General features: G+C 48.4%; 1 protein-coding gene across 2 annotated transcripts in view; it reads right to left on the bottom strand.

The window, feature by feature from the left end:
• The window catches only part of ADAM12 (ADAM metallopeptidase domain 12), a 320,214-nt gene that overhangs the window by 32,309 nt on the left and 266,143 nt on the right, over positions 1–21,762 (bottom strand). For both annotated transcript variants that reach the window (XM_084751157.1, XM_084751158.1), the window contains exons 12-14: positions 14,788–14,965; positions 8,804–8,893; positions 6,937–7,132 (exon numbers count right to left, since the gene is read on the bottom strand). In XM_084751157.1, the coding sequence (XP_084607283.1) occupies positions 6,937–7,132; positions 8,804–8,893; positions 14,788–14,965 (464 nt within the window). The remainder of the gene's footprint in view (positions 1–6,936; positions 7,133–8,803; positions 8,894–14,787; positions 14,966–21,762) is intronic.

Genomic DNA, 21,762 nt, shown 5'->3' with positions numbered 1-21,762 from the left:
ATGCCAGAGGGTTGGACAGTAAGTCTCCTTCCCGGCCAGAGCAGTCTTCCTCACACAGCATCAATGCTGGGTGCATGGTCTAAATCAATCTATGTTTCATGGATCTGGGGCTACTGGGTCCCTTGGGACCTTCTTCTGTTTCTCCCACCCCATGGAGATTGGGCATGGTCTTTGCTTCTTTTCCTCTTTCTCTCATGAATCTCCCTTGTATTTATCTTGCTTTTTCTTTCCCTACTGACTACAAATAGCAGGATAGTCATGAAGAAATGAGCATAAGGCCACTGGGCCAGCCTCCGTCTCCAGCATTCCCAGAAGTCAGCGTCTGTGCTCTGCATATGAAGCACCTGGGGTCCGTGGGTGCAGCACCCCAGTGCTCTGTTCTGCAGCTGTGGATTTTCACTCGTCCCCTGGCATCAAGTGAAATGCTTTTGTGCCAGCTTGTATAAGTCTCACAGAGACAGAGACTTATCTTTGAGGAAAGATAAATTGCTGTTCTCTCAGAGACGGAGTTCAAGTCTGAGAACTCAAAGGCAGGGGGGTTGTAAATAGAATGCCATCTAAAGGACCTATCATCAAAGGAAAGGTACAAAAAGGAAACCAAGTCACAGATGGCCTTCTGAGCCAACCCTCTCAGGCTCTCACTGAATCCATCAGGACAGTGACATGCTAGTGTTCTGTGTGTCTATTGTCCGTCAATTACCATCTTGTGTTTATCTTTGAGGCAGAATAGTCAAGAATTTGAGAATTGTAGGTCTTGCCTGTCCACTTGTAAGATACTGCAAAGGCAAGATGTGGACCCTGAGTTGTTGCACTTAAAAATTCTGGGCTGTGTGTCCTCAGGAAGGTGAGAGATTGCACATCTGTCTCTTGGACGGAATGGCAACAGTTTTCTTATCGCTCCAGTGCTACGTCAATTAAAGCCTTTGAGTTCTTAATAACAGAACACTCAGTGCTCGGCCACTAGCAGGAGATAAAACAGCCTTTCCAGGGAGTCTTGACACTGCTCTGCATTTTAATCACCAGCCTTGGCTTCCAGTGCTGTGGCTTACACTTGCAACTGAGCCTGGAAGTTCTCAATGTCAGGGTGTCCTTTGAAAAGGAAATGAAGATGGTGGCGTCTTGAATAAAGCCCCAGGTTTACTCTTTGTGATCCTCTCCTTGCCGTGACCCTCCTCTGCAAACACATTGCTCTAGTTCTGGCCAGTCAGTGTTCCCTCCCACCCCTCTATGTCAATTCCTTGTCACTTAAACCCACAGCACAGGCATTGGTATTAGCAGGCGACATCTGCCTTTCTGTTCTCTCCAAGCTGGCCTTCGCCTGTTATCTATCAGGAAATGACGTTCAAATGAATAAAATCTATCATCTCCTTCTTGCACAATGGACAAGAGTCTCCTGATTCCTGGACAATCTCTGTCTTGGCAAAGTATCTTTCCTTCCCTCTGCAACTGTCAGTTACTGTAGGTACATGCAGGGCCCTGAGTGGATCTCAAGGAAACCATGCTCATTTAAACCAGCCTTGCAGATAAAAACTGAATATTTACCAGCTCATAGAACTTATCTGGTCAGCTGACATGGCATAAATCAAATGACAGTAGACGATGATGAGTGGTAATATTGGTAACAACACGTTTGGGGACCTCTCCAAGGGAAACCAGTGACTTTTGGCAGGTGGGGATTATATAACATACCTACCAGGTTAATTGTCAAGTAATGTTCTCTAGCACTGGGCCAAAGGTTCTGGCTAACAGCACTGCTGAAGGTAAATCTGTGGCCTGAAGAAAAATCCCAGCTGTATTTCATCTGAAGGAAAGGTCATGCCATGCCAACAAAAAAATCTTCCTGAATATTAAGGCAGCTGGGATGAGAAGCTCAATGCCTTTGACAGTGTTTATGTCTGGGATACCGACATGTCAACTCGTGAGACGCTGAGCTAGGGAGACAGCTCCGTGAGTAAAGTGTTTGGTGTGCAAGCACAAGGACCTGAGTTCAAATCTCTAGCACCCATGTAAAAAAATCTAGCCTGGCAGAACCTGCCTGTGATCCTAGCGCGCACACACACACACACACACACACACACACACACACACACAGAGTGAAATGTGGTAGAAAAAGAAAACTGCTCCAGCTAGCAGGAGGATCTTCAATCATATCAATAATAATAATTAGTTAAAAAAAAAAACAAGTAAATGAGCTGGGCATGGTGGTGCATGCCTATAATCCCAGCACTCAGGGAGGCAGAGGCAAGCAGAGAAGCTCTATGAGTTCAAGGCTAGCCTGGCCTACAGATCAAGTCCACAGCAGCCAAGGCTACATAGAGAAACCCTGTCTTGAAACAAAACGAAGCAAAACAACAACAACAAAAAAAAAAAAAAAAAAAAGAAAGAAAGAAAGAAAGAAAAAAGAAAAACATAAAAGAAACCGCCAAAACAAAATAAAAACATGCAAAAAACAACTAAATGAACAAACCTCACAGAAGGTATTTTAAAACTTTGTCACACTGCACTTAGGAGTTGCAGGCACATGCTTTGAATTTTCTATGGCTTTATTGAGAGTTGGATGCTGAAGTATTTTATTGAAATCTAATGCTGGACTGAGAAAAGTCCATCTCAAAAAGGAAGGGCTTTATATCCGGTCAGCTTTGGGTAGCCAGCTCTGAAGCATGAGTAACAGACATCCTGGATGTAACCAGAGAACTCAGTGTGACTCAACAACTTGGCCAGGTCACTGGGTGTGAATGGCACAGCCATCCAAGCAATGATTCAAATTCTAGAGTTCTGAGTGACCCACTTCCCTGGAGGTCTTCAATGGCCCCTACATAACACGGTCCAGATCTGGGCTCTTTTTGCTGAGTAGGAGGATGAGACACTGCAAATGTACCCTGGACAAAGGCTTTCCTCCTGAATCATGGAGAGATCATTTGAACCAACCGCTACAGCACTAGAATGCTCAGTCCAGCACATCTGGCTGGCCAGGGCCCCAGCCCAGGAAGTCACCTCTGCCCTGGGACTATATTCATCCTGGGCAGGGTAAGGGCTTAGGGGTAGTGGTGGGGAGGACGGGACACTGAGGGAGTCACATCCTGAGCAAAGCATGCAGGGACCATAGGAAGTGCATTCCACTGGCACGAGCAGGCTCTTGAGTCAGCATCTTCCACCCAGCAGGACATCAACAAATATTTAACAAACAAGAGGATGAATGACAGATGAGGATCTCTGCTGCTGTCCAAGTCCCAGCTCTGTACAAACAGAACTGCCTGCATTTCCTGCCTTGGCCCTGCCACTCCTGTGTGCCCTGTACCCCATCCTGCAGGCTAGAAACACTACCATCTCCCAGATGGCTTCAGCAGGGCGGTTTCTCTCAGACTCCTTCAACCTGGCTGCTGTCTACCCCCAATCCAAGCTGCCTCTCCTGTCCCCACCATATCTTGCTCATTGTCCTGTCCTTTCAGAAACATTATTACAAACCCCTAAGACTTGAGCATCTCGTGAGAACATACTCCCATTGCATTGATTGAGTTTAGACTTACCAGGTGCTGAGCACCAGGACTGGCCCTTCATGTATTCTACTACATAGACTAGAGTATAAATTATATTAAATGACGTTACATGTATGGAGTAGTGTGGTGGTCAAATAGGAATGGCTCCCGTAGACTCATGCATGTGAATGCTTGGCTCAGGGAGTGGCACTATTAGGAGGTGTGGCCTAGGTGGAGGAAGTATGTGTCACTGTGGGGGTGGGTGTTGAGGTCTCCTATGCTCAAGCTACGCCTACTGTAGCACACAGCCATCTGTTGCTTGTGGATCAAGATGTAGAATTCTTGGTTCCTCCAGCACAATGTCGGCCTGCACACCGCCATGCTCCCCGCCATGATGCTAATGGACCAAACCTCTGAAAACGTAAGCCAGCCCCAAGTAAATGTTTTCCTTTGTAAGAGTTAGAGTGGTCATGGAGTCTCTTCATAGCAATAAAACCATAAGACATGGATACAAGATACTAAACCCACGACACAGCTGAGCTAACAGAAGGCTCAGGGGGGTTTCTGAAGGTATATCCAGGGGCGGTTCAACACCAGTCCATCCTCCCCAGTGCGGACCCTGTCAGTGTGTTACCATACATGACAACAGGGGCTTGGCAGACAAGATGAAGTTAGATCTTGAGGTGGGGAGATGCAAAGATGGAGACCCAGGCGGGCCTAATATAATCACATGAGTACTTACAAGGGATTCAGGAGGGGCAGAGTCAGAAGACTACAGAAGCAGAGGTCAGAGAAGACGGACAGACAGACCACAGCTGCACTGCTGGCCTTGGAGGAGGGAACAGAGTCAAGAGCACAGGTGACCTCTGAAATCTGGAAAAGTCAGCAAGACAACACCCTCCCTGAGAATCTCTGGACGTGCCATGCCCTGCTAACACCTGAGTCTGAGCATTCTGGTCTACAGAACTGTAAGCTGTGACCCTATCCAGGGCCACTAAGGCCATGGCCACAGGGAACTCAGAGTGTTGTCAATTGAAAAGCCAGGAAGTCCCCCAATATAGAGGGAAAGGGTCATGCTGCTACCTGCAAGGGGTGGCGGGAGCTGTAAGAGGCAATGGCCACAACTGTCCCCTCTCTGCTGAGGACATTCTTTTATGGTCTGTGTTGAGAAAGGTCTGCTGGGGGACACATTGAAACCCAGGGAGTCACTGCCTGAGGTGGCTCCTCAGACCTGGTTGCTCTGATCAGTGCTCCGTGTAAGGAACCACTCCCAGTGACTCCACCACACCAACAACTCCACCGCACCAGTACCCAGTTCTTCCCTGCCACCAATGAGAAGGTGGGTGGGAGAGAGATGCTAGGGGTGGGTGGGGGCTCCTGAGGGATGTACCCTCCTCAGAAAGATGTGCAAGGTTATAAAGGCGCCACACTTCAGCACCTTGATGGGGACCATTCAAGGGGCGGATGCTCTTGCTTTTGGGAAGCGTCTGTCAGCCAGGCTGGCTTCTGCATGTCTCATTTGTACTCATCTCTGTCTCTGTCCACAATCCCCACCCCCAGCCCGCCCCTTGCATATGCACATGATGTTGATGTCAGTGTTAGCTGTTGTCCTCTGTCACTTCTTTACCTTATTTTTGAGAAATGCTCTCTCATGTATAGGGATTTGGTGGCTGGGTAGGCTGGCTATAGCAAGCACCAGGGCCCTCTGTCTCTATGTCTCCAGTGCTAGAAGAATTACAGTCTTGTGCTGCCATGCTGGCTTTTTACATAGATGTATATAAAAATAGATCAGGACTCAGGTCCTCGTGTTTGCCTAGTCAGTACTTCACTGACCGAGCCATCTCCTGGCCCCATCGTTTCCAGTGTCTGTCTGTCTGTCTGTCTGCCTGCCTGTCTCCCTCTCCTTTTTTATTTCCTCTTGATAAAAATCTGCTTTGGTCACCATGAGCGCTAGAGGAGTTACATAGCACAATGGCTCGAGGAACATTGTGCTGTTCCAGCTGAGCTCATTCTGGGGCTGGGGCCAGGTCTCAGAGCCCAGCTGGGCACTAAAAAGCCCGGGAGGGCTGGGCATGCTGGCCAAGGACAGCCCCCATAAAGGGAGCAGCAGAATAGCCACTGTAACTTTAGATGGGAGCTTCCTGCCTGCAGAAGGGCTGGGAGTGGAAGTGCCGGTAGAGATGTCAGTGGCCCTGTCCTAATGTGACCTTGCTTGGCTCATCCATTCAGAGTCCTACGACCGTTTGATACATGTATAATGGCTGTCTTTCTTGCACTTGTCACTGTAACAGTGGTACCATGCCTTTGTCCTAAGGACCTCATGAGCATCAGGCGAGAAGGCCAGCACTGAGCCTCTAAAGAGGAAGCACGAAGGGCTAGGAGCCTCAGGACCCTTTGCTCTACCTCACCAGGTACATCTACTGATGGGAGCCACTGTGTTCATCCCACACTCTGTTCTTCCTCAGAAAGCTTCAAGTGACAGGGGCATCTTTGCTGGGCACTGAGGACTCTCCAGGCTTGGGCATTGTACCAATGTGGCAGTTAAAACCAGGCTTCTGTGTTTGGTCATCATTTTCTGCCCAGATTGACCACATTTACAACAACCATGTGTGATGTGGATCTAGACCCTCTGCCCTCTGGAAACCAGAACCTTGCAGAAAGCCTCTGCTTTACTCCACAGCTGGCTCGGCCCTATGTCTGAGTCTGGCTGACCACAGTGGCCCTGCTGGCGCTGGAGCCTCTGGCCAGGTCTGAGGTCATCTCCCGGCCTCAAGTAAGGCCCTAGCCAAGCACAATAGAAAGAACTGCAATATACCCAGAGAGCATCCCCAGTAGGAGTCCCAGCCAGGACCCCTGGAGCTGCCAGTGGAGCAGATCCAGAATGGTTTCCAGGTAACAAGGCCCTCCCTGGAGCAGTTAGATAACCTAGTAATAAAGCCTAGGGTGTTAAACCCCTGGGGTAGTTAGGCCTCTAAAGTAGGGTGGGGGCCCTGGGTAGTGAGACCTCCAGGTAGTGAGGTCTCGAGTAATGAGGATCTGAAGCAGTAAGACTTCAGCGTCTATGCCTCATTTGCTCACGGGAGTTACATGCAGATGCTGGGTCACAGTGACCAGGCTTAAATCCTACCCATGCCTCCCGTGGGAGCTGACTGTCCTTCTCAGAGATTATCTTTTTTTTAAAAAATATTTAATTTTAATTTATGTGCATTGGCATGAGGGTGTCAGATCTTGGAGTTATAGACAGTCATGAGCTGCCATGTGGGTGCTGGGAGTTGAACCCTGGTCCTCTGGAAGAACAGGCAGCTTAACTACTGAGATATCCCTCCAGCCCCAAGATTGAGCATCTTTGCAGAGCAAAATGGGCATGAAAGGTTTAATCCCCGCCACAAGCAAAGACAGACTCATACACATAGAGCATACCTCTCCAGTGTCTCTCAAAGAAGCAGGAGAGGCCACATACCTGGTCCCCAGAGTGTGACACACTGCTGCTCATGGGTCTGGCAGATGCCGTTGTAGCAGTAACCATCCACTCCCTGACATGGGTGCCCATCGTGTAGGTACACATTGGCTGGGCAGTGAGGGCCAGTCCCTGTGCAGAACTCTGGGAGGTCACAGGAGTTGCCGGAAGCCCTGCATGCAGTTCCTGGAGGCTTCAGCTGAAATGACAAGGCGGCTTTTAGCACACGTACCAGGCACGAGGAAGCATGCCTCAGTAGCTCTCCCAGGGCAAAACATAGCAGGCTACATCCTACGGTCACACAGACAGTGGAGATTTCAAGGCCACGTCCTTTGATGATAGCTCTTTTGAAATGCTTTTCTATGGTTTGCATTTGTGCTATAAGGCTGGGTGAGCAACCAAGAATAGCTCAGGGGGGAGCAGTAGGTAACACTAGGGTTCTCCAAGGAGTGGACAAGCTGGACTCTTCTTGGGTTGCTGACACAATCCCATGTTTTAAGTTGATAGCTGTCCTTATCATTGGCATTTGAGGCGGGCGGCGGCGGGGGGGGGGGGGCGGGAGGCGAGGGGAAGAGGTAGCAAAATCAGCAAGATCAGTCTCAATAGCAGTGCTATGCTGTCATCTGATTAAAGAACTAGGGCCCTCTTCATCACTTTATGGGGAAATCTGGAGTGGGAGGCTAGGAGGGCAGAGGGAGGATGAGGATGAGGATGAGGACCAGGAGGTGGCAACAGCAATGGGAATGGCTGCAGGCGAGGGCTGTTAGACCTCTGACTGCATCTCATCTTTTGGGCTGAAGAAATTAGTGTTCAAGGTGGCTTGTCGGAGCTGCACAGACAAGGCCACTGGGTCCCAGGCTTGTTTAGTCTGCATGCTCCCAAAGGTAACAAGGTAAATCACCTGTCAACTCCAGGAATGTCTGAAATCCGGGAGGGATGACTTTAAAGCTACGGAATTGGGTGACAGTTGGGCATCACCACACATCCCTCCCTCCTTGTGGTCATCTTGAGCTTTACTCAGTGTAGGCTCAGCTGCTCTCCCCCTCCTCCCCTTCCTGGCACTCTCCAGTACTAGTGACTAGGTACCTGGGAGCACTAGCTTCTTCCAATGTTCTCCAGAACTTAGTGAGCATCAGGAGGAGCCAAGTATATGTCATTATAACACACTTTTTTTTTTGTCTCTCTATGTAGCCTTAGCTGTCCTGGATTTGCTTTGTAGACCAGGCTGGCCTCGAACACACAATGATCCGCCTGCCTCTGCCTCCCGAGTGCTGGGATTAAAGGTGTGCGCCACCACGCCCGGCTATAACGCATTTCTAAGTGATGTGCTTGCGTGGGGTGGATAACGGAATCTCCTGTAATCTTTGCGCCAAGATCCATTGCTTAAGAACCAAGGAATAAAAGTCTATCCTGGGACCCTCTACTGCTCAGACCCTCTCTTATTTGACTGCATTCTGAGTAAACGGGATGAGTGGTAGAAATGCCCAAAGCAGGAGCAGTCACAGCAGCACAAACGGCAAATCAGGACACTGCCACTCCGGCAGCTCAGGGCAGCCTGCCCATCCCAGGGGCTACCAGCATGGGTTCTCTGCTACCTGCCAGACGTTGGTAACAGGCCTAAGAGCCCATCAACATAAACAGCACATTAAGCGTGAGCTTGGGTTTTTTTGGTCCTATCAGTTCTTAGCCCATGGACAATTTAGCAGAGAATCAGCAATTAAATTGTGCCTTTTTTTTTTTTTTTTTTTTTACCAGATCAGAACAGCTAGACGGTAGCGCGCAGTGAAAGGGCAGCTTCCTGGCATAAGCCTGGGGAATTGGACCGGAGCCACTCAGACCCACGAGCAACCTCAGGCCAAGCTGAACTCACCTGGCAGTCTTCGCAGCACTGCCCATGCGCACACACAGCGTCTGGCTTCAGCGTACAGGTGGTAGCGTTACAGCAGCGATTGGTACATTCCTGGGGAGGGGAATAGGATCTGTTTGAAGGGTCATACGAAGCGGTGTCTTTCAGAATGCACATGTTATGCCCCAAATGACAGCAAAGGATAAGGCGGCCCCGATCCTGAGCTGAATGCCTGCCCTTGAACTGTTTTCCTTGGCACAAGGGCAAGGCGTCTGTTAGGTGTTTGTGAACTGCGGGGAACGGTGTTCACAGGAGAGGTCAGGAGCACTCAGTGACCCTTCATGGGAGGAGACCTGGGGCTGGGGCTGGGAGCTCTTCAGGTCAGCAGCACATTGGTGCTCCCAGGGGATTCTTCTTGTGGGGCATGCTGTAGTGAGCTGTGCCAGGATCACTGAAGGACTTAGAAATTGCTCATTTAAAAATACACCATAGATGGGGCCCTTCCCCTTCAAGAACGGCCCCTTCTGATAGGGATAGGGTACAGCTCAGTGGAACAGCACTTGTCTGGTATATTTGTTTAAAAAATGGGGGAGGGGGTCTACTTTTGATTTGGAGTGTGCAGTGAACTGACAGGTAAAAAAAAAAAAATCAGGCTGTGTCTAGCCAGGTGGGTGAGGAAGAAACCCTTGCTTAGCAAAGGTAGGTCCTTGGCCTAGGGCATTCTGGGAAGAGGACTGGACATTGGAATGAGACTGAAGGATGCTGGTGCTAAGTCTTCTCACTTTAGTTTCTTTCCCCCTCATCCTTCCTTTTTTCCTTCTTCTCTTCCTTCCCTCCCTCCCTCTCTCCCTCCCTCCCTCTCTTTTTCTCTCTTCTTTCCTTTTTCATATACTATTTATCATATAAAACAAACCCAAGGACTCATGGGTACAAAGTAAGTACTCTCCCAACGGAGCTATATCATCAGCCTTCTCCTTCTTTCGGGGGACAAGGTCTGTCTCTCTATGTGGCCTTGGCTGGCATGACACTCCCCTTGTAGACAGGCTGGGCCCCAACCTGTGATGAGTGGTATTTTTTGTCTCTACCTCCATAGTGTTGGGGTTGTAGGCTTATGCTACCACCCTGGCTCGAGCATGCTTGTTTTCAAGGGATATAAATAGATAAGGTGAGCTGTGTTGTCCTCTTTGAGAGAAAAGTGAGGAAGACACACAGCTCCTGTAGTGGATGGTGCACTCTGTGAGCACATGGCTTTCTGTAGAGGGAGACATGGCTAGACACCCACTGCCTGCTTTAGCAGAAGGCCTGCACCCATTTGAGTAGCAAATCTCTGAAGTCCATGAGCTTTAGAGCATCCTGGTAGCTCTGAATCTATGTAATTGAGAAGAAAATACCATAGAATGCTTAATGGTACTCAAGTCCTCATGATTCCTTTATTTTCTGACGTGCTCTGAAGAACTTACGCCTGGCCAGCCAGCATGCAGCTAACCACAGCCTTGTCTAATGGCATAGTAGGTCACTCTTGAAAACTCTCCCTTGTGAATGAATTTCTTATGGGTATCGTAGGTGCAATTAATATTTAGACAGTGATTGCAAATATTTAGGGCATCCTCCAGATACCTGTCTAGCATCCCCCAAGAAGCGCCATACACTGATGGCTCACGAAGTGTTTACGTTCGCTCCTACCATGCGCACTTCCCAAGTTGTTAAGTTTTAAATCTGTTTGAAGACTTTATAAACATCCGGGACATGTAATGTACACAGTAAGATAAAACTGCCAACCAGAAGTCACTGCGGCAGCTTTCATGACAGTGAGGGGGTTTAGCTTATGGGCTTACAGCTCTATACAAGTTTAGGAACTTTCCTCTCCTTAAGGATCCCATTAATTGCATCCTGGACCAGTGCCACTGAATACACAGCAGCGCTGTTCTGCTTGCTACGGTCTCAGTGACTTCCGTAATGCTATGTTAGCTGAGGCAGAGAGTTCCTTGCAACACTGAGTTAAAACGGTAATCTGATATCTAAGTCTAAAATAGTTCTGAGGCCTCCTCCTGTCTCCCCTCAAATCACTCAGAAATGTAAGCAGCAACTCCCATGGGAATGTAGCCAAGTGGAGTGACTTCAAAGGGGATCGATCACACGAGAAAGATAATGAAGTTTAAAAGACGTGTGAGGGACTGGCATCCTCTTCACATCAAATGAGATGGGGCAGCGTTCCCAGCCGTGTCAGTTGGAAGGGTGAGTGAGTTATCAGGATAGCCTTAATGTCTTCTACCAGAAGGTAGCAACAAGTTCTAACTACTCCAAGTCTATTTCTCCTGTACTACCGTATTTCCCAGAAAGAGGCAGATTCCTTGTCTATTGATGTATTTGGTGTTTTAGTAGTCATCGAGAAGCACCAGTGTGAATGAAAGCCAGGTCTGTGAATGAGAAAGAATAACAAAGCCATTACAGAACCCCATGTAAGGACCAAATGGTCATTCTTGGGCTGTGGGAGACAGATGGGGAGTCTTAGCCACCATGAACTGGGATAAAGCTACAGTAAGCTTTCCTAAAAAAATGATGGTGATTACTTCTGGGAGTGAGGGAGCACAGGCTTGTTCCAGCTGTGTGCTGATATGCATCACTCTGGCCTGTCACTCCCTGCTTCCCTGGTGTGACACACCAAGTTCCTCCTTGGACCAGGGGAATACGTGGTTCGATGTGATTAACATCAGGAGGAGTGTCTGTAGGGCCTGAGCGCAGGGGACCAGAGAGAAGAGCCCAGGTAATAGGTGTGACTAAAAACTTTGGGCAAAGAAGCTCGGTGTCCTTTCTTAAGCTCAAATTGGCAACTTGACACAGCTTGAGTCATCCGAGAAGGGAGTCTCAATCAAGGGGGGCTTGTGGGCATGTCTGTGGGGTGTTGTCTCATTTGTTGATTACTCTAGGGTGGCCTAACTCACTGAGGATAGTGTTGATCCCTGGGCAGGTAGTTCTGGGCTGTCTATGCATGGGCCCGAGAGTGAGCCAGCAAGGAGTGCTCTGTCATGGTTTCTGCGTCAAGTCCTTGCTTGAATTCCTGCCCTGACTTCTCTCGGTGATGGACTGCAATCTAGAAAAGTAAGCCAAGGCAACGCTTTCTGCTGCACCCGAGTTCCTATTGGTCAGAGTGCTTTCTCACAGTGACAGAATGAAGCTAGGACACATGCCTAGGCACAATTGCCACCCGAACCTAGGCATAAACATAGAAAGGACACTAACATGACACTAAACAAGTGACACTAACAGATTTCTTGGGAGGAAGAGCTTTAGATGAAGGAAAGGGCAGGGGTTCCTTAAAATATCAAGAAACCTCTTTATGAAAAATGAGGCCCTTAACTACAGAAGCACCAAGTTGGGAACTACATACAAACAGATTTTGTATCTATCTAATGAGGAGTTTGTCACACTCAACACTGCCTCACAGTGTAGTTTGGACCCTGGAGAGAGATCAAGCGCTCAGCCATTGTTGTAGGATTCCTTTGTGGAGATGAGCAGAACATGAGTAGCTGCAATAGGGACTCAGGGATCGGCTGATGGTGCTGGTGCTGGCGGTGAGGATGCTGGTGTGGTGCTGGTGCTGGTGCTGGTGTTGGTACTGGCGGTGAGGATGCTGGTGCTGGTGTTGGTGCTGGTGGTGAGGATGCTGGTGTGGTGCTGGTGCTGGCGGTGAGGATGCTGGTGCTGGTATTGGTGGTGAGGATGCTGGTGTGGTGAGGATGCTGGTGTGGTACTGGTGCTGGTGCTGGTGTTAGTGATGGTGGTGAGGATGCTGGTGCTGGGGCTTATGGTGAGGATACTGGTGTGCTGGTCCTGGTGCTGGTGCTGGTGGTGAGGATGCTGGTGTGGTGTTGGTGATGACGATGCTGAGGGTGCTGGTGACGCTGGTCAGGATGTAGTTATAGCAATAGTGATGATGGTGGTAGGGACGCAGGTGTGGCAGGCATGTTGAAGTAGTGATGGTAGCTGTGGAGATGCCAGTTAATGGCGGGGATGGCAGTGTGAGATGGAGGTGTGGAGAGGATGGTGATGACAGTGATGATGATGGAGGGGGCAGTGACGACAGCTGTGGACACAGTGGCAGTGGTAGATGGTAACGGAGGCAGATGGGGTGAATGGCTGCCAACAGAGCCATTCCGGTTCTCCGCAGTCATGATTCCATGAAGAACCATCAGATTTACTTGCATTAATAAATAATTATAAGGCACTCAGATCAAAGGCAAACCATCTCAAGTCAACATGGCCTCTCCTGAGAAATGTGGGTAATTTAAACTAATTGGGTTGTTTCTTTAAGCAATTAACAAGGCCTCCAAGGAACTTTTCTCCTTTGCGCACGCTATCCCATGGCGGCTTCACTTTTCCCTCTGCTAATCCTGAAGCCATTCTGTAACACTATAATTAGGACTTGCTCCTAGCCAGCAAACGCTCCCTGCTCACTGGGAGCAAAATTAACTGCCGCAGTGGACAAGGCCATTATCACGGATAAGTTCTGAGTTTGCCAAGGACACAAAACTACCTCTATCTGCCTCGTGCCTTCTGATGGTCCCCCCCCCAACCCCCCACTGCACTTTTTCTCTCAGAACTCATGAGAGCAAGGGCATTCCAGCAAGAGCTGGCAGGGAGCCTCTCCAGGGGCCTGGAGGCAGGCTCACATGAAGATTCTGTTACTCCCGTGATGAGCACAGGGACACATGAGATGCTCTGGCTTCCTGCCCCAGTTTTCCTTGTTCCTTGGGTCCCTCCTTCCAAAGGAGCCCTCTGAGATGCTGGCTTCCTGGGCCTTGTTAAGCCCACCTGTGGACCCGGGTAAGGCCGCCTCAGACCTGTCTCCGACTCTGCCTTGCATATGTCCTCGTGGAAGGAGCCCCAGCCTACCAGCTCTTCAAACCCTTGGCTTTGATTTATTCTGAATACAGTCTCCAAACCATGTGGAGCATGTGTTGTGCTGGGAGGTGGCAGTGTTCTCTCTGTCCTTGTTTCTCAAGACTAAGCAGGTGAAAAGTGACTTACATGTTTTCTTTTGACCGGCTTCATCGTGTGCCTATACAAATAAGAAACTTCCCAGGGAGCAGCTGGAAAGCAGGCTTCGGTGAGCCTGGTGCTGGATGCAAACACTAGCAGCTTTTTCTCGTTGCTTCTGAGAACTAATAAGCTGAATGGCTAGAACCTTGGAAGCCTCAGTATGCATGCGGAGGGCTCTTTTGAACAAGCTCAGCTAGACAATAGGCTCAGCTCAGTGCTGCTTATCCACACTCCTCATTTGTAGCCGGCTTTGCAGAGGGAAAGGCACGTTACTTATGGCCTCTTAGAGGCTAGACTTCCAGGGCATTGCTTTCCAAGAAACTCTGAGCTAAATGATTTTTATTGTTCTCATCCTTGCCTCACTAAGGATGGGGCATTCTTCAATAGCGAAGGCACTCACCTGTTAAAACCAGGAGATGCAACCCACTCTGCATGTGGCTAACATTCCAGAAAGCATCTGATATGGGGCGCTTGCTCAAGGTGGCCATAGCATCTTTCCCACAAGAACCTCGATTACACCAGTATCCTCATTACCAATCATTTTCTCCCTCCCGCCTTCTCTATCTCTCTCCCTCTCTCTCTCTCTTCCCAACCCTGTGTGTTTGGTTTGTGTGTAGGTCAGAGGTCAACTTCAGGCATCATTCCTCAGGTTCTGATTTGCTTTTCTGGAATAAGGTCTCTCACTGGGGCCTCTGGGGCTCACTAATTTGATGAGGCTGATTGGTTAGTGTGTTGCAGAGATCTGCCTATCTCCAGTGCTGGGATTGCAGGCACAGGCACACATACCCAGCTTCTCCACATAGATTTCTAGGAACTCAAGCTCTCCTAGTTGCAGGCCCTTTACTGAGTCTCCAGCCTCCTACCACCAGTTTTTAGCATGTTCATTCTGCTGCCTGGGCTTGCCTGAGCTCCCTCACCCTCCCACTCAGAAGCAACAGCAGGCACTGTGGAGAGGCCCCCCCCCTTACCTCTGGTTCCCCGCAGTCACACTCTTCTCCCTCTTCCACATAGCCATTTCCACACTTCTGGCCCCCAAAGGCCTGCTTGACCTCTGGCAGGTTGAAGAGGCACATCCCCATCCCTTTCTCCAGGCTGGCCTCCAGGTCCTTTCTGCTGCAGCTGCTGAACACCATGGGGAATGGGAACCTGAGAAAGAGAGGCCCCAGTGAGTCACACAGGCACCGGTCGGTGGCCTTCCCTGCCTTCAGGTGCTATGACCCAGGACACTTGCTGGCGGTAACTTATGGCCACTCATGGCTATTTCAACAAACAGGGTTCGCTTAAACACAGTCAAATGAAGTATTGTCAACAGTCCTGACATTCATTCCCATATGGAGAGGAAGAAGGGGTTTGTCAAAAAAAAGGCTCATATGTTTGGTCCTCATGTTCTTTTGACACTCACTCACATAATCATACTGAACGCTGTCCACATGAATAGCTTTAGCCTGAGTCACACTACAGTGCTACTAATGGTTCTTCAGTGAGGTTGTATTAGTTATTTTCTATTGCTGTGACAAAACACTAGGGCTAAGGCAACCTCTAAAGCGAAGAGGGTTACAGTCTATGATGGTGGAGCAAAGGTATGGTGGCAGCAACAGCTGAGAGTTCACTTCTGGATCCACAAACAGGAGGCCGAGAAAGGGAGAGGGAGAAAGAGAGACTGACACATTGGAAATGGCAAGAGTATTTTGAAACCTCAAAGCTTGCCTCCAGTGACTTACCTCTTCCAAAGAGGCCACACCTTCTAATCCTTCCCAAACAGTTCCACCCACTGAGGACCAAGTATGCAAATATATGAGCCTATTTATTAAAGCCATTATCATTCAAACCACCACAGAGGTGATGCTGTAGGAAATAGGTTTTAGGGCCTAGACATTATAACAAAGACATATAGTAATATCCTTGGTACATGCAAAAAAGAAAATAGTGCACATGATGGTGCTTATTGGCTTAGCTCCATGTGTCCATGGTCTGTCCCACTATAGGTCAGTTGGCATTCAGGCCTATAAAGATCAAGCCATGGTCTTTCTCTGGCACAGCTCTAAGCACATGGAGAAAACTCCAGGTCTTGGTCTTGTGATAAATTCCAGGGTGTAGTGTGATCAGCCCTAGAGTGCTGGACCCTTCTGGGGTCTAGAGGAGCTGCCCAGGCACTTGGCACCTGAGTGGACCTTGTGACTGATGCTTGGCAATGGACTGTGAGCCAGAATGATGCTGGGTCTGTGATGTTGACTACTCCTCCTGTAACTTGTTCTTTCCCCCTTCCTCAAATGACCAGGAGCTGGAGGAGCCAGATGTGGTACCTGATCCTGATCCCAGAGAGGAAAAAAAAAACCCTAGAGCCCCTGAGAGTCCTCTGAGATGGAACCATACTTCTTGTAAACCACAGGGAACTGGGGACTTTTCTCTACAGCAGCCAGTATTATGGGTGTGGCTCAGCGGGTCCCCCAAGGGCATGTACCAGAAGATTTGGTCTAGTGATCTGTTGCTGAGAGGTGAGGGGCCTTTCACAGATGTACCTCCTGGGAGGTGGGATGACACCACAAGAAGGGAGGCAGCTCTTGAGAGACCCCCGACTAGTTCCCACTAGGACAAGACATCAAAGAAGCTTGGCTTCTGCATCATTCTTGCTTCCCATCTCACCACATGACTGCTTCCTCTTCATGCTTTTTGCCATGTGGCCCCCCACTAGGGTGTCAGAGATGTCAGCATCACACCTTTGAACAAATTCTAACCTATAGGCCGAATAATCCTCTTTTCTTTATATACTATGCACCATCAAGATTTTGTGATAACAACAAAAAACAGACTAATGTGGCTATCCCAACACAAAGTATACCATTATCTTAAATGACGAGAGACATTGAAGATGATGAGGAACAGCTGGCCAGAAACCCAGGCTTTAATGACTTAGTGAGGAAGCAAGCCTACTGTCCAGCACGCCCAGGCATACCTCCCCAAGGAGACATTTACAGGATGACATTATAATTGGATCTCAATCAATTGGCCGGGCCAACACAAGCAGCTACATCTCCCTAGATATGGCAGAGAAACTGACTCATTCATGGCTGAGCTTTGGCAGTATTTTGGGGTCCTGAGGGTTCATGCAACCAAGCTGATGACACCACTCATTCCTTTGTCCCCCCACCCCACCACCCCTCTTCTATCACTTTCAAGTTAACTGGTGTATACTTCAAGTCACAAACAAACAAAGGCAAGTCCTGCTCTGCTGGATGGGAAGATGAAAAGTTGAGACTGAAGAGGTTTGTAACAAGGTTCCCTTTGGAATCTCTGTTAAGTTTCCTTGGCAGATAGATTATTGCAAGTATCAAAGTAATGTAGCAAGTCTCCGGTGGTGAAAGACAGCAGGTAACATTTTTAATTTAGAAAGGCTTGGTGCAGAAGAGACCAGTAAATTATGCCAGGCGCTAAAGGCAGTCCTCTGCAAAGGCAGCGGCTTAGCCAAGCGACTAGTGCAGGACTTCTATTCCATTTGAGAGCAGCCCTCCATGAGGACCCCCCCCCCCGGGGGGGGCCTGAAGTTCATTCTCAGACATACACAGCTAGGTGCTGCGGGGCAGGTTGTGCCCAGCTCCCTCCAGAAGAGGGAGGTTGCCCAAGTTAATTAGAAAAGATCCCAAGATAAATTGAGGGGAGCTTTGGCGATGAAGAAGGGACGGAACACTGGGGAAGTGGCTCAGTGGGGGAAGTGCTCACAATGCAAGTGTGAGGAGCTCAGGTCAGCTTCCCAGAACCCATACGGAGCAGTAGTGTGTATCTATAATCCCATCACCCCATGATAAGAGGCATGAGAAGCCTTGGATCCTGCGGAGTCAGGGAGTCTGATGTGCTCAGTAGAAAACAAGTGATCCTGCTTCAAACAAGCAGGCGAGAACCGATACTCAAAGTTGTCCTTTAACTTGCCTGTATCATCAGTTCCCTATAGTGCCTCTGTTGGAACCACAGAACAGCACTGTCTTCCTGAGATACCAGTTAGGGGGTCAAGGAAGTCGGCTAACCCTGAGGTTCGCTCACACGCTTCACAGAGCTGCCCCTCACCCCAAAGCCTAGGCATGCTGGCCTTTACTATCTTGTTTGATAAAACTCCCGGAGACTGCTGGCTATGGTCCTCAGCTCTTCTCTTCCATCCTGGGGTCCTTTTGACTTTCTCTAGTACTTAAAGCCCTTTCCTCAAATAATTCTTCCTTTTCTTTGGTCCTGGGGTGGTAACTAGGGCCTCAGGCATGTCAGGAAGTTCTCTAACCCTGAACCACTTGACAAATAGCCCTGATACCTCCCTAGCCCATGATGGGAATCGAGAGAATTTATTTTCTGACTGTAGTAATTTTTTTCTGATTCATCTGTTTGTGATTCTTTCACAGGAGGCCACCAACTATTTCATTCTGACAGACTATTCTTGAACCTTCTTTGGGATTTTAAAGGGACAAAAGCAATGTGACCAACCCCTCACTGTGCCGTGGCTCTAAAAATAATTCCACACTGAGGAGGTAGCAATCTTGTTGCAGACTTTGGGGGCAATGAAATTCATAAAACACAGATGCCTGGGCTCCTGGAGGTTGGTTTCAGTGGGAAGAAAGGTGTGAAGATAAGGCAACAAAGTAAATGGTTAGGAAGGGAGAGACTGAGGAGAGCCAGCAAAGGGGGTACACACTGAGCTAATATAGAGGGTAGACATTTCCCCCCAAAGAGGACTCACTGTGAAGGGAGCAACTGGGCCCCTCCAAAGGGCAAGATGAGGCAAGTGTGGACACACCCTGGGAAGAACTCACCATAGGCATGGGTGACGGTTACTCCTGGTGGAATATTCATCAGTAAGAAATAGATAACACTCATCTAGAAGTGGCTGTTGCTCCAGAAAAGGGCCCCCAGCCAGTCCTTGTCATTCTCAGCCAAGAACAAAGTTCTGATATGGTGAGGAGACACCAGGGTGCCCTCAGCCATGGAGCTTTGCCAGTCTGTTTTACAAATAAATTCTCTCATCTCCTCAGGCATTGAGGATGATACAGACTGGTCTGCCACAAACCCAAAAGGTTTTATGATTTCATGAGGAAGCAGGCCTGCTGTCCAGCATGCCCTGACGCACCTCGCTGTGGAGACGTTTACAGGATTCTGTTATAATTGGCACAGTCTTGACATCCCTTTCCCAAGAAACTCTAACTCTGATTTCCCAGCTTTCAGCAAACCACATTTGCCCTAAGCTACCAAGGTGCTAAGAAAGCATCCAAACTTAAAGCTACTGGACCCAACATCCACTCCCTACACAAGGTTTAATAATCTGAAGTTATTTCAAGTCTCAAAAGAGAAGGGAAATTTAACAGAACCAAATATTAGATTGCTCTCATTATAATACCATTCCAAATTACACACATCAGAATACTTTTAAAACCCTAAAGGACCCCTGGGTGCTTAGTGGCCAGAGCACATAGCCAAAGCCTGCTGGTTCATGGAGTCATGAGTTCCTTCATTAGCATGAACAATGTGCCAATAAACCCTGAGCCAGGCTTAGGATCTGCTCTCTCTGGCTTTAGGCGTCTGTGGCAGGGCCTGTAATGTGACCACTGATGGATGCTGTCAGTCCAGGTTAGCTACACCATGGAGGCCGTGCTGAGGATGCTCAGTAGGGCCTTGTATATCTGTCTCCTAGTCTGCTGCCCTGGAGCTTTCTATGGTGGCGGAACCGTAGCTGATGCAGATGTTATTGCTATAACTCCCACTTACTCATTCACCTGTTTGAAAAGTAGTTTGCAAGAGTCCATTATACCCTAAGCTAAGGGGGATCCCAAGAGTGTTCGGATATGGTCTGAGTACCACCCAGTGTTCCCAAGACTGGCTTTGCCAATTCGTTTTCCTATCTGATGCCCAATGCCGCCTCTGTCTTTCAGACCATTTCTCTAAATCCTATAGGATTCCCAGGAAACAGTCCTACAGTTGTCAGGCCCTCAGGTACATGGTTATTTGTGCCATATACGTGGGCACCATGGGTTAATTTTTTTTTCTTTGTCACAATATTCCCACTACAAGATTATAATTCCCTAAGACTAGTTACTGAATTAGATTTTGCTCTAACCGTTCATTCAGAACAACCCAGGAGAGTATTATTCTCATTTGCAAAGGGATGAGTTTCTAGTTAGGGGCTGACAGCACCGGGTTTGAATAAGTCTTTTGATTTCAAGTTCACTGATTAAAAACTACCCTATTTCCTTTGTTACTTAAGTCAGCATTGGATGACGTGTAATGAACAGCAGAAATGCAGCGAGCGGTCAGCATACACTTGATTCCCAAACTTAGATGCTGGGGACCAACCTGCTTACACCCCAACACATGCCTAGGCCAGTGGCTCTCGAAGTGTGGTCTAGAAGCAGCAGTGTCAATACCTTATCAGGGATGCAGATTCCCAGGCCCCATCCGGACTCACAGTGGGAGTGATACAGGGAGGGTCCCAGCACTTGTATCCTTCCAAGATAGCAGCTTATTTTATACAAAATACACAACTCATAAAATTGACTTTTTAAGTCATTTCAAATTTACCATTCAGTGATTCTTAGTTCATATGCAACATTACAGGACCACTGTCACCTTCTAATTCTGGAACATTCTCTTTATTACTGTCCTAGTTACCTTTGGCTGTCAACTTGATGTGACCTAGAGTCATCTGAGGGAGTCTTAATTGGGGGATTGCCCAGATCACACTGGCCTGTGAGAGATTATCTTGATTAATGTTTTGTGTAGGAGGGCTAGCACCATCCCTAGGCAGGTGGGCCTGAGCTTCATGAGAGAGGTAGCTGATCATGAGCCAGTAAATCAGTGTTCCTTTGTGGTTCGTGCCCCGACTTCACTCCAATGATGGACTGTTATCTGTAGGTGTGAGATAAAACAAATCCTTTCTTCCCCCTCCCCCAGTGTTTTGGTCAAGAGTGTTAAGCAAGAGAAAGACAAAGGAGAACCAAGCCCATGCCTATTAAGTAATCAGTCTGCCCACTGCATGGAGGAAGAACCACACACTGTGTGCCCCTGTGTAGCGGGTCCTTTCCCTTAACATGGTGCTTCAAGGCTCATCCACACCCACTATAGCATGCATCAGCCCAACATCCCTTTCTATGGCTCCAAGGTTGTCCCATGGTAAGATGGCACTACATCTGGCCATCACTAGATGGCCCAAGAGATGCCAGTTCAGGCTTGAGCACTCCTCATTGAAGTTTAAGATTCAAGTCTTAAGGATACTGCATCTACTTGTGTCAGCTCAGGAGCACTGCTGGGTAGCTCCTCAGAGTGCAGCTTTCATGTCCTTTGCTTAGATACCATTCGGGTAGACACCGTGGTGTCATTTTCTGAGAAGCACTGTACAGCATTTGGAAAACCTTACTTGGGTTTAGGCGTGAACTCAAAATTCCCTAAACATCTGCCTGTCTCTTTAAGACAAACCCAAATCAGGAATATGTTTGTAAACACTAAGAACTGCAGTAAAGTTGGTGTGGTTAAGTGGTTAAGCATTAGGGAGGCAGAGGGAGGTGGAGCTCTGTGAGTTCGAGGCCAGCCAAGGCTACATAGAACAAAAACAAAACAGAACAGAACTGCAGTAACACATGAGTCCTTGCTCTACACACAAATTAGGTGCAAGGCAGCATCATGAACAGAGAGATGGAGATACTCCCTTCCACTTGCTTCAGAGCCAACATCCTAATTCTGCCTTGCTTTCCTCACTTGGACTTTTGCTTTCTTACTCAGCAGCCACATTCCCTGGGGTTCCCATGGAGAGAGTACCAGATTACGTTCTGTAGCTTTTCATGACATCAAAGAGCTTGCTCAGCCCACGGTATGTATTTAAGAACACAAGTTTTTTTTTGTTGTTCTGTAGCCCTTGGCAAGCCTCGTCACAGTACGCCATTTAATGCATTTAATACATTATCCCCAGTGCGCCAGGT

Source organism: Acomys minous (genome assembly GCF_964271855.1).
Source record: "Acomys minous genome assembly, chromosome: 2".
NCBI classification, from domain to species: domain Eukaryota; kingdom Metazoa; phylum Chordata; class Mammalia; order Rodentia; family Muridae; genus Acomys; species Acomys minous.
This window is presented reverse-complemented; position numbering and strand designations above follow the sequence as displayed.